Source organism: Perca flavescens, chromosome 4, assembly GCF_004354835.1.
Source record: "Perca flavescens isolate YP-PL-M2 chromosome 4, PFLA_1.0, whole genome shotgun sequence".
Classification (NCBI taxonomy): Eukaryota; Metazoa; Chordata; class Actinopteri; order Perciformes; family Percidae; genus Perca; species Perca flavescens.
Genome location: NC_041334.1, coordinates 28,443,133 through 28,462,074, shown reverse-complemented (window position 1 = coordinate 28,462,074; position 18,942 = coordinate 28,443,133). Strand labels below are relative to the sequence as shown.

The 18,942-nt window shown below is 43.6% G+C and overlaps 1 protein-coding gene across 3 annotated transcripts in view; it reads right to left on the bottom strand.

Annotated features, from left to right (window-relative positions):
• Nucleotides 1-18,942, bottom strand: part of foxp4 (forkhead box P4) — a 94,628-nt gene that overhangs the window by 55,540 nt on the left and 20,146 nt on the right. For all 3 annotated transcript variants that reach the window (XM_028575521.1, XM_028575523.1, XM_028575522.1), the window contains exon 2: nt 4,738-4,908. In XM_028575521.1, the coding sequence (XP_028431322.1) occupies nt 4,738-4,899 (162 nt within the window). In that variant the 5' untranslated portion in view covers nt 4,900-4,908. The remainder of the gene's footprint in view (nt 1-4,737; nt 4,909-18,942) is intronic.

Genomic DNA, 18,942 nt, shown 5'->3' with positions numbered 1-18,942 from the left:
TCATCTGTTATAACACACAGCAATCTCAAACATCTGTCGGCACAACACTGCCGGCATCAAACCTAAATGCACAGTCTTGCACATGCGCACACACAAACACACACAAAAAAACAGCTATCTTTCATCAGTGTTTGTGGATATCTGAGCTATGTATCGGTTCCCCCTGATCTCCAGTCATCACTGTGGCTCCTTAATTACACCCTTCATTAACTCACATCAGCTATGTGCATGTGTGTAACTGTCTGTGTGTGTATATGATAGAGGGATAGAAACAAAGATTGCCAGTATATGTGTGTGTGTGTGTGTGTGTGTGTGTGTGTTTGTGTGTGTGTGTGTGTGAGACAGCAAAAAGAGGGAAGCGTTGAGGAAAAAATTTATTATGACAAATAGGAATTGGGATAAAAGCTCTGAACCAATTTCTAAAACTGCCTTTTCCTCAACCAGTGTTTCTTTTTTCTTTTAAAAACCTGGGGAAGTGAGACCACCGCTACAGTCTGCCTCTCACTTTCTATATGGGCATAAGAGCAAGTTAAGGGCAGCAGAGAGAAAAAGACAGAGAAAGAGTAAGAGGGGAAACCCCTCCCTCACTGTTTAAGCTGACCGATGAGTGGCAATCCTAAGCGGTAACGGCACCTTTTTGTCACCATCTCTCTCTTTCCTCTCCCTCCTTCTTTCCCCTCCTCTCTTCTCAAAATCACCGGCCGTGACTACTTTAGCTGCTGGAACACCAGAGGCGATTCATTGATAGCGAGGGAAAAGGAGGAGACATGAAATGGGTGAGAATAGAAAGGAGAGGGGTTAGTGATGGAAGTACACACATCGGGAAAAAAATAAATGGGGGGATGAGAGACGTGAAGAAAAGGAAAGAATTGAAGACACCTGGTTCTCATCAGTGCCCCCCCACACACACACACACACACACACACACTTTGAGGTTTGTTAGGATTTATCCTGCTTACATTTCTCCTCTGCTATGCATCATTTCATGTCTACACCCATGCCCTGCACCTCAACAAAGTGCCATACACTCTCCACTGCACTCTCACTTTTCCACCTCTCCTTCCTCTCGCCCTATAACTCCCGTCTTTGTTTTCCCTCCCTCCTCTCTCCCCTCGATGATGGGGCAGAACTGGTCTTCGCCCCCTCTTCCCTTTCTTCCCTCTCTCTTCACTCTCTCCTGCTCTGTTCTTTCTGGGGAGGCAGACAGGCCACATTCCACAGGGAGGCCCAGGCGCCCTTTTCTGACACGTCTCAGCGTTACACCCCTCCCTCATCCCTCTATTCCTCCTCTCAAGCACACCAATATCCCCCTCCTCCCAATGTGCTATCTCGTAGCCCCTCCTTTTACCTTAATTCCCTCTGGCTGTATGTCCCATTTCCCCAATTCCTCCTCTCCGCACACCCACTTCCTCATGTGTCCAATGACAGCAGATACCTTAGACCTTGTTTTAACTACCTACCTACTTACCTACCTACCTACATACCTATTTATCTATCTATGAGAAAGACAAAACATGAAAGAGAGAGAAGGACAGAGTCAGGAAAGATGGAGATCCTGAGAGAGAGACAGAAGACGGAGAGAGGCCAGTGGAGGGGTTTGATGGCTGGAGATGGCTGTGATTTCTCTCAGGTTCCCAAGGGGCCCAAGGAAAAGATGGCTTTGTGTTCTGACAACACTGCGCTGTCAGGAGTTCTGTGTGTGTGTGTGTGTGTGTGTGTGTGTGTGTGTGTGTGTGTGTGTGTGTGTGTGTGTGTGTGTGTGTGTGTGTGCGCGTGTGTCTTTTTTGCTCCAGTGCGCACTGGCATGGTGTTTAAGCACCAACACTAGTCTGCACTACACCTTCAGGTGAGAGACTCAAGCGTGGAGGAAAAAGGAACAAGAGACAGAGGAGGAGGAGGTATATCTAAGACTTTAAGGTTGAAGCATGAGAGCAGGCTCTTATATAATGCTGTCAGGTGAGCAGTGTCAGTAAGGGCTGTCTGCATCAGACAATATTGATTTTATGATTGGTGTGCACAGCTAAAAATACGACGATAACACCATATGAACAGAGCAAAAATTTACAGATTTCAGGGTTTCAGAGAAGGATATGTACTGTGTTTTCTCAGGGCATTTTTAATCTTACCTGCCTGACATGTAAGTTAAGACCAATTTTAAACAAATATAAATAAAGCTGAAAACGGGCCTTAGCTAATGACAGTTCTGAAACTCGAAGTGGTCAGGATGAGAACACAATTTGTGTTTATGAGGTAAATGAATGAAAATAACAAATGTTTCAATATTCTGTGACAAAACCCCATTCTGTATTAATTTACGATTATACTTGCAACACAAACTGAAGAAATAACACCTCCACTCCACAAATGTAACATATTTAAATACTTTTTCAAGGCCGTGAATTTAAGATAAATAAATGTAGTTTTTTTTTTCTTTAAATGATGTGATTGGAGAAGAAAAACTGAGCAAGGGTAAGAAAAGAAAGAGATGATTAAAGAAAGAAAAATCAGTTGGTTGTGATATCGGAGCAGCCACTCAACAGTGCTCACTGGAACAGAACTCCCATCTTATCCAGGGGGTGAGGGGGGGTGAGCGAGGTGTATGACAGCAACTGAAGGCTGGTAATACTGAGCAGAGATGACAGGGACACATGCACAAATATAGAGTAATACCCTACTTCCTCAAAAATCCACAAAGTCTGCCTTCATATAATATTCTGACTTACCACTCAACTGTACAGTAACACAACCATAAACTAGGAAAAGGCTTTAGTGGCAGAAAAAATATCCGTAGAACAGGAAAGACACACCTCTGCCTCATGACAACTCAAATCTTTTCAATCTGTGCAAATTAAGCGTAACAGAAAGCTCTAAATAGAGGATTGCTACAATAAATTGCTGTGTATTTACTGTTACATATGTGGCTGTAATATGTTTTTGAGAGGTGAGGGTTGGGATCTGGAGGAAAGGTTGTGCTTGTCTTGCTTTCATGGTCCACAGCGGATAGAATGAAAAAGAAGTACAGTGAGAGAGAGGAAGAGAAAAAGATGGAAAGGGAGAGGGAGGTACGTTTGCGGTTGGTATCCCGCTCAAGAGAGGAAATACCAGTGTGTGTGCGCACGCACACACACACACACACACACACACACACACAGGTGCAAAAACATAGAGAGCAGAAACATGTCCGAGAGAATAAAGACTTGCTTTGTATGAGCTACAGGTTTGGTGTTTATGTATGTGCATTTGTGCGTGTGTGTGTGTATGTGTGTATGTGTGTGTGTCCTCGGATGAAGGTTGCTGAGGAAGCAGGGTGAGGATGCAGTCAGGGGAAGGAGGAGGGGGTCCAGGACTGGAGTGAAGGGCCTTGAGTGTTCTTCATTCACCTAAGGCTCCATCATTATAATTAGGGGGAATAATTTTAGCAGCAGGGAGGAAACCCTGATTTTTCCCCCTGGGTTTCCTCAACTAGAAACTCAGCTGGTGTCACATAGCCCAGAACTCACACTGACCCTCTGTGATGGGCAGACACAACACACACATGCACGCACATACAGACACACACACACACACACACACACACACACACACACACACACACACACACACACACACACACACACACACACACACACACATACACACACAGCCAGTATATACATATGAGATTTTGTGTACCTGTTTTTGTGTAAAAAGGTTTTTAAATGATCTGTATGTGTGTGTGTGTGTGTGTGTGTGTGTGTGTGTGTGTGTGTGTGTGTGTGTGTGTGTGTGTGTGTGTACTACATGTATGTCTGAAGTTTGGGTCCTACAGAGAGCAATCAGAATTTTTGGGGAATGAGAAATAAAAAAGTAGAATTTCATCCAAGAAGTTCCGGGAAGTTTGGAAATTCCATTTGACACAGTGGCCAGTGTGTGTGTTTGTGTGTGTGTGTGTGTGTGTGTGTGTGTGTGTGTGTGTGTGTGTGTGTGTGTGTGTGTGTGTGTGTGTAGGGGGGACTGACGCACAGGAGGCAAGATAAATAGCATAACTTGAGACACTACATGCTGACGTGTCAAGCACACACAAACACCACTTCATGGATCAGTGAAAAAATAAAACAGACACTCCCACACACACTCCTTGAGCGTATGAGTCCTATATCGAGTGTGTGTTTACATTGTGAGAATGTGTGAGTGTCTATCTGATCCCCACAACGGGACAAAATGGCTTCTCTCACCTACAGCAGCAGGTAGGCCTATGTCTAATAATATTGTCTCAGCCAGTAATGTGTAATAAAATATCAGTGGGAACCTCCTGCGTATGAATTATTATGGTGGACTTTGTCCCTTTGGAATTAGTTGGCATATTAGGAATGCTGGGTAATTAATAAAGCACCTATGAGCAAACCTGTCAGAGCTTTTCACTGTTCGCACATGCAAAGCTGAGAATTTACCAGAGTGTGGCCGACTACGTGTTGTCACATCTGTACATTATGTAACAGCCTGGTGTGTACATGCTGTTCCAGATAATGTACACTAAATATGCACGAGTTGCACAAGTGGAAGGTGCTGCAAAACAAGTCTCGCAAGCACGTATACAGGTACATGGGTAAACACAATGTCAATCGCATGCATGACAGGTACACAGAAGCACACATATAGGCTCCAAAACATGTGCGCGCGCACACACACACACACACACACACACACACACACACACACACACACAAACACACACACACACACACACACCACACACACCTGTTGCTGTTGCAGGTGCAGTAAGTCGACTGGGCTGATCTCTCCGTTGGCGTCTCCGTTAGACCCGCCCTCTCTACCTCCCCCTCCATCTGATTGGCTGCTGACTCCGTTCTGGTTGGACGGTGTCGTTCGAATGGTCTCAGAGGCTGATTCCACCATCATCACTGGCACCTGACAGCAGATACGAGGGGTGGGCGGGGGGAGGGGGACAAAACAACACACTGATTGAACAAAAGTGACCTGGGTAGTTTGAGCAGAAAGCCTGCTCCCATCTGAGTGAACAAACAAGGCAGGAAACTAAAGTAAACACACGCAGAGATAGAGAAGTGAATTGTGTGGTTATGTGCGCGTGTGTGCACGTGTATTTTATGAAAAGTGTTTTTGGTCATGAACCACCCACACACGAACATGGCCAAGTGGCCACAAAGCAACACCTGAAGCAGACACTTTTTTGTCTGTATGTAAATGTGTGTCTAGGATCGTACGCATGGCAATGGATCAGAAGTGCAGCAAATTTAAACTGACAAGGCTTTTAATACTCTATATACACTATATAGTTAAATAACACAGACATTTCTCCAATAATCAGAGGTGGCATGTGTGCGCCGTGTGAGAGCCATGAGCAGGTTGGTCTTTGAGAAAGATCTGTTTGATGCACCTTCACAGGGCCTCTCTAATTAGAGCGTGTTCCTTCCACAAAACCCGACAAAACGAGCCGTTCCTGGATGTGTTGTTGTTTTTGAGAAACAACGCCTCGCAAACACACAGGCGCATTTGCCATCGTTAGGAGCCTGAGCGTGGGAGAGAGGAGACGCCGAGACACACACATATGCGCGCAGAACACACAAGGCAGCTAACACAAAACAAAACAAACCTTCATACACGCACGCAGGCTGTGAACTCCTAATGACAAGCTCAATCTCGTCTTTCTGCCTCATCCAGTTTTAGAAATTAACACACAAGCGCATAGTTTTTAAGTGGAAAGTTCTAATGCTTTTGTTTCAGCAACCCAGGGTGGGTACAAAACACCATCGAGGCATTGTACCCTCCGTCTCTGTGCGACTGTGTATGTGTATGTGTGTGCTTTTCAGAAGCGTACAACCAATGCCTTCTGGGGAAACAATAAAAGGCATTTCATGAGAGACTCTAACTTTTCTTTTCCTCTGAGGTAAGAGCAAGTGAAGCTCTGTGTGTGTGTGTGTGTGCGTGCGTGCCTGCGTGCCTGCGTGCTTGCTTGCGTGTGTGTGTATTTTGTCTGTGAGACTCTGCCAGCAGGTGACGGTGTGAAAGAGCGCTGGTGGCTCTGTTATTGGAATGCTGCCAGATGCTTGCTGAGGGACAGGGACCTGAGCGTGTTTGTGTGTATGCGTGTGTAGGATACAAGTGTGTGCAGGTGGATGAGGCTGGTGGGTGTGCTAGTTAAAGGGTCAGTTAACCCAAATCCCCCCAAAATATGTTGTGTCGAGCCATGCAGATGGTTTTGTTTTCCTAGGTTTGGGGATACCTGCTACAGAATTTTCTGATGGTGCCTCAATACAATGGAGATGAATAGACTATATACTGTAGAATACTCAATGCATTGAAAATGACATTTTAATAATTCTTCAGCAATTAGTTTTTTCATAGAAAATGTCCCAATTACTCTGAAATCAGTAAGGTCTGTGGTTTATCCCAAAAAAAATGAAGATATATGTTTTCTGCAAATGTTTTTTTTTAATTCTTTGAGCAGCACAGACTAAATTCCAATCACTATCATTGTATTGTATTTGGAGAGTTTTAGAACATTCCAAGGTAGATTTCTCAAAGCCCATAAAACCACTGAGGGCACATGAGAAGAAATATGTATTTTCTTGCCATTGAAAGTTCCTTCTTCACCTTGGTAAGAGCAGGTGAAAAAGAAACAGCGATGAGCCTGTTTTTGTCAAATGTATTATTTTCTTTTGGTTGAACTAAACCTTCAAACGTACAGGGTGCCTATGAACAGATTTCACCAGTTCTCTCCTAACAAGGAGCACAATTTGAAAACCACAAATTACACTGCGGTATTCTTCCTTCCCATTGACTCTCTCCTGTCTCCCTCCTGGCACCCATCCACTTGTGAAGTTAAGATGGAGAAGTCAAGCGTCATTGTGACATTTAAAGCTAGACTTAATCTCCAACCTCATTCCTCTTCCCAACACTTCCTCACTTCTTCATTCTCCTTCCACCTTCGTCCAGATCTATGCTAGGCCAAATTGCTCCCTGAGGTAATATTATGAAGCGAGGCATAGTGCTGAGTGATCAACAGATCCCGCCGCACAGTCCACTGACTTTGCACTGCAGTAGAAACTCCTCGCATCATCACACGTCTCACTAAGCATGATAGCTAGTGCTATCTAGCCCACACTATACTGCGCTGTGCTGTAATGTACTGTACACCCATCTGCTTCTTACTCTTCCTCATTGACCTTATTAGCAATGAAGGGAAAAGAGATAAAGACAGACAGAGAGATAAAGCTTGCAGGTGGACAAGGACCTAATGGGAATGTGGGGAGTGTGTAAAGATGTGAGCGCATGCCCTCTCTATCACACACACAGGCAGTGTGGTATATGCTCGTCTAAAGGGTGTGTACTCTGTCATATCCTGTAATGGGTGTATATAAGCTGGTGTAATGGAGGTCGGGGAAAAGGCAGGGGCATAAATCTACCCTGAAGTCTCTGATTAGGGCTATGATACACACACACACAATGCTTTAAGTTTAAGTGTTTCTGGCAGCAAAGAGGAGCTGCCCGTGCAGAGGCCTGCCTCAACCCGCTACTCACTCTTTCGGCGTCTCTTACTCTCTCTACATGCTCAGACCCCTCCAGCTGAACCCCTGACCTGAGAGTGTGTTGGGAGAGACATTCCCACTACCCTGAGGGGACCGAGCGAGGGAGGGAGAGAGGGAGGGGCGCAGATCACAGAGATAAAGAATGTGTTTGGAGGAGAGGGAAATAAAAAGCCTCCGTTGCCTTTTAATTGGGATGGAGAAGAGAAGAAGGGAAATGGGACTCAACATGTTTCTGATGACTCTGGTGTATACGTGTGTGTGTGTGTGTGTGTGTGTGTGTGTGTGTGTGTGTGTGTGTGTGTGTGTGTGTGTGTGTGTGTGTGTGTGTGTGTGTGTGTTTGTCTAAGAGGCTGACATCTACCTTTGTACTGTAATGGATTAGCTCACAGCAAATGCTAGGTGGATGTGTTTATGTGTGTGTCTGGTGTGATTGATGAGTGGAGAGGCGCTGGGATGAGTCCTGTTACGACATGTAAGTTTGTTCAGATGTTCCCGAAAATGTAGCCCTAATAATAATCAGAACTCAGCTCTACCTCTGTTCCTTCCCACTGCTCTGGGTGTGTTGAGTTCAAACAAGCCGTGCCAAATGCCCAGTGAGCTGGCTCACAGCGGCTGACTCTCAGGCTTTGTTAGAGGGATTGGCTCTGTCAGATTCCTCCTGGTCACAGCTCGTCAGAACCGTAAAGCCGGCCCAGTTTCACTTTCTGTGAATGTGTGTGTGTTTGTGTGTGAGAGTTGTGTACAGTGTGGATTTATGTGTGCATCTGTGTTTACAGCAGCTTAGTGAGATAATAAGTCTTTATCATGTTATGCCTCATGTGGGAATATTTCCAGCAGTCCCAGAACGCCTGTTCTGTTTCCTCCGCCTTGCATCAGCTCGCAGGAACGCTGCTTATTAGGCAAAGAACTGAGGGAATACGGGTGGGAGGGAAAGAAGGGGGAGGAGGGAGAAGGAGGGAGAAGTGGGGTGTCGGGTAAGGAAGGAAATTTTCTGTACCAGTATCTACACTCCATCATCTATCTATTTTCATCTGACTCTTGAATTATCTGTCTTTCTCCTACTCTTTGCATGCTGTCTTTCTCCCTCTGGTTATGCCTGGTACCTAGTGGCAGGTTCAACCCTGGAAAAACATTAAAGTTTTCACCCTGAAATAGAATCCACATAGGTTATTTCTATGATCTCTGATAGTTCAATCAATATTTGTGAGCAAGAAAAAAAGTCTTCCCGGAGACTGAGGAAGTGGAGCTCTAACCTGTTTTGTAATCAGGAAACAGAATTTGGAGGAGCCTCTGTTGACAATGAGTGGCTGTGTGGATTCATAAAATATTTGGTCTAGCTGTTACACCCAAAGGGGCTTCATTTCATTATAATTGACAGTCACGAACTAAAAAACACACATGAAAAAAATGACCCTGGCTGCTGTCATTGTGTCCACAAAATGTCCTACTTAGTGTTGGTGGAACGGCTCCAGGATTTGTCTTTAAAAAAAAGCTGCACAAAGAGTCTAAGCTGTTTCATTTCTATGCTTCGACAGGGACATGAATACTGACACACACAGACAGATAAAATAATAGTAAACATTTGCACACCCATGTTCTCACACTCTCACCCTGCACGCTCGCAAAAACTCTGCTACTAAATAAACCGTGACACTGGCCCCGAGGGAATCTGCTTTAACCCCAAACCCCAGAACAAAGCCAACTATCAGGGCTGGGCTCCTATGTCTCCATTAATCACTTCTTAAGTTCATGTGTGAGAGATGCAACAAGAAACAGTGAGCAAAATGAAGTGCAATTAAAAAAATAAAATGGCACAGTGAGGCACTTAGTGGCTTTGTGTGTACAAGGAAAAAAAAGTAAATATGGTTTGTGTTATTAACGTTCCAGCAGAGATACAGCAGCAGTGACTATTAGAGATGTGTTCTTGTATTATTTTAGTTTCAGGAAAGGATTTCCAATATAGCCCTGCACCTCTTATATATCCTGCTATTAAAGCATCTTCTGCTTTATATTTACATGCAAGCACATATTCAAATATCTAACTCATGAGGCTACCTTGTGTGTGTCAAGACATGTTGAATCTCAGAATAGAATCACCCTAAATGCAATTCAGTGGCAGACAGTTCATGTTAAGTAAATCTGCACTACTACTATGGCTGTCCTCGACTAAAGAAATTCTTGGTCGATTAACACTTATAGGATTTTGTCGACTAATCGATTAGTTGATTTAATTGACAGAGCTGTGCGCTTTGAGAGGTGGTTAAGACTAGAAAAGCACAATATAAATGTAGTTAATTAACTATCTGTAAAACGGAGTTTCTCCACAATTAATCCTGCAAAAGCACCACTTTAAATCTTGTGTTCACCATGAATGTGCTCAGAAGTTTCCTGAAATAAATAATTAAGCATGAGTAAGCATAAAAAATGACTTATTGACTAAAGAAATCTTAGTCGACTAAGACCAAAACGACCGATTAGTTGACTAATCAACTAAGAGGTGGCAGCCCTAACTGCTACATCACTGCAATTCAGCTGTTTCAAAAAGATTCCACACTTGTTTCTTCTTCAATCTTTCAATTAGCTAATTGAGACACAAGTTTTTACTAGCTCCTTTTGAAGACTTGAGATAGCGACATTTTCTTAGTGAATTGCTAAGATTTTCTTTTCAAAAAACATTTGAAGTTTTGGGTCTTTGTGTAAAACATTAATGTATTCAAATAATTTGGTGATTTGGGCTTAAAACACACAGATGTAGGCCTACATAAAAAGTATATCTAACAACTATAGCCCCACTCTGTATGTAGATCTTGGCAATCTTCTCTACTTTCCTGACTCTAGAGGAATGACAGAAGGACGAAGAGGGAAAGGAGGGATATCTGCGTGGCATTTCTGTGCTGACGTGTATTGACTTCAATAAAAGAGAATGAGGTCAGGGGAAAGCTGAAGAAATAACACACATGTATTCTCATACAAGCAAGCACACACATAAAAACATAGTGCACACATTCTTTTTCCATCACTTCCCGGTCCAAGTTTGGTTGTTTCCTCAGCAGCTGGCCGTTGCTACATGCTAGCCAGATTTGCAGCAGGATACCAGACCAGAGCGCACAGGTTGTCTTCCACACAGAGCTAAAGCTAGCAGCTAACAGCACTGCTCCAGGCTACTCTGGCTGCCAGCCAGCGCTAACAGGTTGGCTAACAGTAAAGGGCTAATGCTAGATGTCTGCGGCTGCCCTGGCCCTGCTCCAGAGCTAACAGGTGAACTCCATTATTCCACAGACAGATAGTCAGTCAGATGTGGGCCAATATCTACTACCGGCTGGCCCGCTTGCTGGCTGGCCTCAAAGAGCATCATCAACCCAAAGAGAGAAGCTAGCAGCACTGGCCTATGGTCTGACCGCCAGTGTGCTGTTCAGCTGGCTAATAAAGAAACCAGTGCTGTTGTTGGGGAGTGGAGAGAAGAAGAGAGGGGCTCAGGGTGCAGAAAATCCCCAGCTATATAAACATGGGGAATTCTTCTATACTTCTGCAGATCTGTCTGCCATTATGGCGTTCACTTTGTCTGAGCATTTAAGTAAGTATTTGTGTGCATGTAGCCTCTGCACGTGTGCTTTTCTGTGTATTGGCTGTACAGTATGCAACCTGCCATATACATTCTTTTCCCCTCCCCTCTGGCTTGTATGTCAGTGTGCGCGTCCATGTGTGAATTGTGCGTCTGCTTGCCCGCCTGCAGTTCTCTGAAGACAAAGTCCCTGTTTACAGAGCCCATAAAGATTAGCCTACCTCGGTCAGGTGGGTTCTGGAGCCATAGGTAAACACACAGCACATTCCGCACCGATGAGATCGCTCTGTATGTGTGTATGACCGGGGCAAACATACACTCCTGCCTTCACCTCGACCTTCCTTTAGAGTGCAGTAAGTGATTTACCACCTTGCAGACTGCTGTCTGTTCGAAATACTGGATACAGACACAAAGATACACACACTCACACCGCACACACAAATATTTGTAGAAGGAGCGGACTTCATGCACACCTCATTTATCTGAGCCTAAAATCACGGGTTGTACATTCCTAAAGAAGTAAAGCTTGTGCATCTGCGTGTTCCCATGTGCCAGTTGGAAATCATCCTGTGATCATGAGGATGAAAAATCGCCGCTTTCCCCTTCATCTCTCCCCTCTGTCCGGAGAGGTAATCAAGGCTGAGGTCAGGTTATGACAGTCCACACGGTTAATACTCAGATTGTATTTAACATGGTGGAACAGAGATGAAGAGGAGAGTTGGAGGAATGGAGGGCAAGATGGAGAGGAGCTTGGAAAAAAAGGCAACGTGCCTTTATTTGGATCTGAAACCAGCTAGAGCGCCGCGGAGCAATTAACAGCTCTGTCCTACGAGAGCTCTTTATTAGAATGACCTTCACTATGAGGGGGAGGGAGGGAGGAGTGGGAGAGAGAGAGAGAGAGAGAGAGAGAGAGAGAGAGAGAGAGATGGAAAGGTGTCAGTAGGGAAACCGATGACATTAAGGTGAAATAGTTCTTGTGTGTGTGTGTGTGTGTGTGTGTGGCCTGTCAATAATACATTAATGCACACTCCTAACCATATAAAAAGTGGACTAGCATTCAAGTCCTATTAAGAGAGCCTACCATTCTTACAAGAAATTGCTCCATTCCTGACACTGATATTTCTACCTTTGCCAAATAAATGACGAACTTTAATTACAAGGGATAATTTCTATTCCTCTTTCTATTAGAAAGAGGAAATATATTTTCTAAAGAGGTAACTTTGTTTTAGTTGCCTTTGGGTGAAACATACATTCATTTATGATCAAAATTCACATAACAAGGAAGATAAAGTGAATAGATTTAGTATTACTTGTAAATGAGCAAAAGTGACTTCCAATAATAAAGGGTTACATTGGATTTTTTTTTTTTAAATGTGGCGGATAAAATATGAATAAATAAATAAATATCAAAGTGGACATATAATTTTATACATTGGCTTTCAAGTCGGGCACTTTGCATTTCCTAGTTAATTAATAGATTGGATCAGAGCGAGTTTAATCAAATATAATTGAATAAGTCCACAGTAAAAACAGGCCAGACTTTAAAGGAGACATGCAGAGAAAATGATAGCATGTCCACTTTTCAAATTAATTGAATTTTAGTACTTTTGAACTTGGTCCAAGCTGTTACAGAGGTAATTAATTCACATCCTATCCAAAAGTGCTAAAACAAGATGATATCCCTAAGCAATCACTATGAGTGCACGCACACACACACACACACACACACACACACACACATACACATTTTTTCTTACAAAAAAGCTAACTAAAAATCAACACTGTTGCACACCAATGATAGTCTGTAATGTATTCCATGTAATTGTTAGTTTTCTGTTCTTATTGCTCTTTTCTCCTTACTTTTGTCTTACAGGCCACAACTAAAATATTAATAATTTCTCAGGCGGTTCTCATTGTATTAAAAAATGTCTCCTTTATAATTTATCAGAGAAAGAAAAATCTTTGTTATAGTGACAAGCATGCTAATTAATAGAAGTAGGAGGAACATTGAGGGAAGTCATACTAATTTGGAACATGCTAATATTAATAGAATAATTTATGGCACAATATAAATAAATTAATAGAGTATTTCGTTTGAAAAAGGGATGCCGTCATTTCAATTTAGGAGAAAAGAGCAAAAAAATCTCTTGGAAAAGGACATTAATAACAGTGCTCTATCCCCAAAAGAGTAAAGGAAGAGACAAACTAAACATGCACTATTCACTTTTAAAATGCATCAATATTTCAGTCAGCTAATGAAAACTGGATGAGCAACTTGTATTCCTGCCTTGTTATTTTCATTTGCTGTTTAAGGACTTTTTGACTGGTAAATTTGTGCAGAATCTGCGAAAGGCAGAGAACGTTTTTTTTTTTTTTTTTTTTTTAAATGAGATGAGATGCATCTTACTCTTCCCATTGGCTTCATGTAAACTAACAGCTGTGTGCCAGGCAGTGGGTGAGAGGCAGTGAAATAGATGGAGGGGGAAAGTAACAAAGACCAAGAGTGAGGGAGAGAGAGAGAGAAGTGGACTGAGTCATTACCATCCTTATTACTCCTCATTAAAATACACCCATCACAAAGACATTCTGCGGTGTGTGTGTGTGTGTGTGTGTGTGTGTGTGTGTGTGTGTGTGTGTGTGTGTGTGTGTGTGTGTGTGTGTGTGTGTGTGTGTGTGTGTGTGTGCCTGTACACATACGCATGTGACCGAGCAAGTGCACGTTTCTGGTGTTCCTGATGTGCACATGTGCGTCCATATGCAAAAGTGACAAAAAAAGAACAATATAATTGGAGAAATGTACGCAGTAATAATAGGTATTCAGAAAATGATAATTCATATTAAACAGGGTGCACAAAGTCAGCCTCATTTGCATGTTTTAGATTATATGCATTTCAAAAGTAATTTCCGCAGGGCATATGAATGACATTAATTCCCGGGCGGGTTCTGCTATAGACCTCAAACTATCAAACACTCAAACATTTAACAGATGAAAAAAAGAAGGAGCTGGTGCCTTGGCAAGGGGAGATTTCAAGGTTAAAGTATTTGAATGTGAATTTTTAAACTTCTGTGTTGGTTTGTTTAAAGTTGTTCCACAGCCAGACTAAGAGTTCCATTAATTTGGAAATTCAGCGAACCACAGATGTGTTTTTTTTTCTTACTCAGCTGTATATGTGCATGTGTATGTGTGTGTGTGTGTGTGTGTGTGTGTGTGAGCAAGAGAGAGAGTGCGTATGTGTGTGTTTTCCTGTACCAGTCCGAGAAAGACACTTCTCCTCCTAATCCACCACCATTTCCTCAGCAATAAGCCTGAATTGGTCTGACTCACTTTGTGAGTCATGTGCTTGTGTCAATCCAGAACCAGACTAGCATAATCCAACAGAGGAAAAGAAAAGACAGAGCTCCAATAGCCCAAATCAACTGACCCTGAGTAAATGCGGGGAAAGAAAAAGTGATGAAACGGCTAAGAAAAAGGATGTGGCGAGGAGAGAGGGGGACAGGGACAATAACAAGTGCCCGGAGAGGGAGACAGAGGGTTCCCTCTCCTCGTGTGTTCATGCCGAGAGGAAGACTCCGGGGGAAGAATACAGGCTGGATGAATGTGTAATTCCAGTGGAAAACTCTGGATGCCATGGACAACATTCTTCTCTTATTAGGGAATCTGGTCTGCAGCCACATTATAGCGCCTGACTCATTACTGCGTATGTGTGTCTATAAGACAGACACACATCTCACTCACACACACACACACACACACACACACACACACACACACACACACACACACACACACACACATCAATATGTTCCCCACCTGTTATTCTCGCTAAGTTTTGGCCAACGCACAAACTCACAGCTAGAGAAGAGTGGAGTACAGTAGCGAGAAGAAAGCGTATAGGAGAGGAACACTAAAGAGCTCAGCACGTCTGTGTCTTGTTTGTGGTTTGTCTTCATCTGTAAACAGAGCTGCTGCTGTGAGTATGTTAGCCTGTCATTATCTCATTAAGAATTGATGGCTTCTGCACAGAGAGTTCAAACTGTTTTGTTTGCGAGCGTTCAACGACTGATGTTGTACAAACAAAACAACCACAAAACACACATCCTACAGTGCAGCTGACACACACATACGCTGGTAGAGATGGTAGCTAAACTCTTGTTGCTTCAACACACACACACACACACACACACACACACACACACACACACACACACACACACACACACACACACACACACACGTATTTAACAGAATCCCTTAATGTTTGTTCATCTAAAAACACAGATTTAAGAAATACACTGATGGACAAAAGTGGCACATCTCCCTCTTCATCCCTGCCTCCCTCTCCTGTCAGTGTGTTCCCTGGCCACCTTTTTGTGTTGCTGATGTTTAAGCATTCTCAGTGATGTGAAGCATTTAGTGTATGCAGACTTCAGAGAGTGAAAGGGGTGGGGAGGGGGGAGTGAGGAGGGTGGGAGAGCATATCTAGGGGCAATAAAAGTGGGCTAATTGGGGCCTGGGAAACATGTTTGTTTTCTCGCTTGTTCTTTTTCCCCCTTTCATTTTTTTTCCCAGCCAGTCACAGCAGATCTGTTCATTGGAGAAGGATGAGCGGATGAAGCAAAGAGGATTAGATTCTGTAAGACACAAATCAGTGGGCGCGCACATGCACATATAGTTGTGCAACTGCGCTAATGTGGACACAGATTTAACATACCATAAGGTAGCCGTGGGGTGTGTGTATTGAACAAGATCTGTCTGTCTTAACCAAATGACCAACAGGGTGCACAGGGTTCTCCATTGGTCCACTCTGCCTTATCAATACACTTCTGCTCGGCCTATTCAGCAGCAAAGAGCTTTCCTATGGCTGCAGCTCAACACTGGATCAATGTTATGAGCAATGCAGACAAACTGCTGCTAAACAGACCGGCCCCTGCCTCGAAGGGCCGTCACAACACTGGCTCCCCCAGGCTTGGATCGTTCCACTAATGGAGGTCTCTGCCGGGGCCCCCAAGGGCCCCTAACCACCAAACAGGCCCCCAAGGATTCCCCCCATCTCTCCTCAATCTCTGGCTGTCATCCCCCTATCCCTCAATCATTTCTCCATCCACATGGTGGTATTGACCTCCATCTCTTTAATCAGCAGTGCTGACTTGTCCTCATGTGGGCATTTGCTTGTGTTCACAGCATACAGGCTATGTGTTTCAACTTGTGACTTGTAAAAGTCCAGCTTAACTGTTTCAGGTAGTGAAAAAGGGAGAAAAAAAATCCCCTCTCTCTCACCCTCCAATTCCCTCTCTTTCACCCTCCCCCTGAACATTGTTGGGATCCTCACCACATGACTCCTGACTAGTCATTCTTCTCGCCCCTGCATTTGTCTTCTTTAATAACAGTGAAAATAGCAAGAGATGAAAAAAGAGCGATGGAAAGAACTTGCATATTTGTCATTTCCGATTGTTTACCTTTTTCACGGCAAATTGATTCTTACATATCCTGTTACTGGAAGCTCTCTGTGCTCGACTGCCAGGCCTGTCTGGCTCTGGCCTATGCTGCCAAACCCTGTCTCTGGGCTTTATGACCTGGCTCTGGGGAGGATTTTTAAAGCTTTCAACTCACAAGTAATTTTCAATGGTACAATACTGCTTTTGTCCTAACCACCTTTGTTGTTTTCTTTCTCTCCCTGCCGCCTCTGACTCTCTCTTTCTTTTCCTCTCTTTTCATCTCTCATTCCCAAATCCATTTTCACTGGCTGTGAATGTGAATCCAAAAGACTCGGGCCTTTTTCTTGCCCATACCTGTTTGTTTGCAGAAAAGGTGGACTTGTTGCATCATGATGGGTTGACTATATAACAGAAGAGACAAGCAATAGGACACACACGCTAAAACCCTCCAGCTGACATTTAAGGCTTGCTGTGGGGCGAGCCTGGTTGAAGCAGGCTAGAGTTTCACTGTGGTGGCTGGGCGGTGCACTGTGGTTCGGATCTTCCTGGGTTCTGGTAGGACTGAGGTTTGACTGCAGGGACCTCCAGTGAGCCAGGCAGCAGGCCTGAGCTAAACTGAGGCCAGAGCCCGGAATAGTCCTCAGTGCAGAGGGCAGGCCTAATGGTGTGTTTGTAAGGGCGAACCCAAACAAACAACCTGCAGTTTGAATTGAAGGACTGAGTCTCTATGGCCAGATGCTGTCTAACGGGAGAAACACACACAAACACACAAAAACACACGCAAACACAAGGCGTGTATGTATACAGAGAAGCAGGGGCTGAAATAGACTTGTGGCAAAAAGAAGTGCACCACCTACCTCCAGACTAAAGTCTGCCATCAGCCCCAGCACATGTCTGGACTTCTGCCTTGCACACAGCCTCTGTGTGTGTTTAGGGTGTGTGTGTGTGCGTGCGTACGCATGCTAACTGAGGTTCCGCAATTTCTCTCCATATTCACACTAATGAGAGAAAAGGGCCAGCAAACCTCTTCTGTAATTACTCCCCAAGGAGCCAGGTTTCAGCATGAAAACAAATACACACACACACACACACACACACACACACACACATATGCTGATACATCTGAAACAGCATGAGGTTGACATTTAAATGTGTTCACCTGTTGAAAAGTGTTTGTGGGTGTATGGGAGCACATGTAAAAGTGAAAGAGAGAATAATATTGCTAATAATATTATATAATTATGGAAGGTAAGGATATCTGCTAATTAGTACTCTAGAATTAGTTGAGTGTGTGTGTGTGTGTGTGTGTGTGTGTGTGTGTGTGTGTGTGTGTGTGTGTGTGTGTGTGAAAGGGCATTTCGTAAACAAACATTAACACCATTAACCACACAATTAAACCCTTCTCAACTTCGCCTACACAGTGGTTGAACTCAGTCCTATCTCTTATAATGACAAATCTAAATGGAGCTTTGCCATAAAAACGCTAGTCTTGCTTTATGTGAGTGTGTTTGTGTGCCTTTTTGTGCCTGTGTGTGTGTGTGTGTGTGTGTGCGTGTGTGTGTGTGTGTGTGTGTGTGTGTGTGTGTGTGTGTGTGTGTGTGTGTCGGAGCTAAAGAGGAGGGGACTGAGAGAGAGATTAGGGGGCATACATAAGGTCAATGTTTTTATCAAATCATGTCTTTGTCACACTGCATCAGTTCTCACTTTTCTGCATTTAATAGCACCTTTAATTCAGCCAATGTTAGCCTGCATCAGCTTTTAACAACTACAATGGTCTTATTCAGCACACACACACACACACACACTCTCCCACACCATATTTGAAAACCTGCTCACACTCAGACAAAGAAGCAGAGATATACGACAAAATCAGGCAATCATTTTGTCTGTCTGTGAGTGAATAGTTGGGAAAGGAGTCTTTAAGGATCACACATACACACATACACACACACACACACACACACACACACACACACACACACCCTGCCCAGTGTTTGTGGTGGCGGAGCACAGCTGGTAACATCTGGATGTATTTTAGAAGTGTTTACATTTCCAAAATGCTGAAAAACTACACAGAAAGAGGGAGACAGGATTCTGAAAAACATCACAGGTGCCAGAAAAGTAATGAACAAAGGAGCAAGTCCCAAAAGAAGATTGTTTAAACTCTATCACAGTGGAGTTAGTTCACTTACACACACACATGCTCATAACCGTTGGCCAATTGCAGTTATTGCCATAATCCTAGTCCAACAATAACTGACATCTGCTCCACTAATTGGCAGACTACAGTTTCTCCGTCTGAGTTTTGTCCCATCAAGCTTCCCTTACTGTAGCTGCTTGAATGAAAACAGAGACTTTGCACATCAGCTTCACTACGCGCCTTCTCTTTACTGCTTA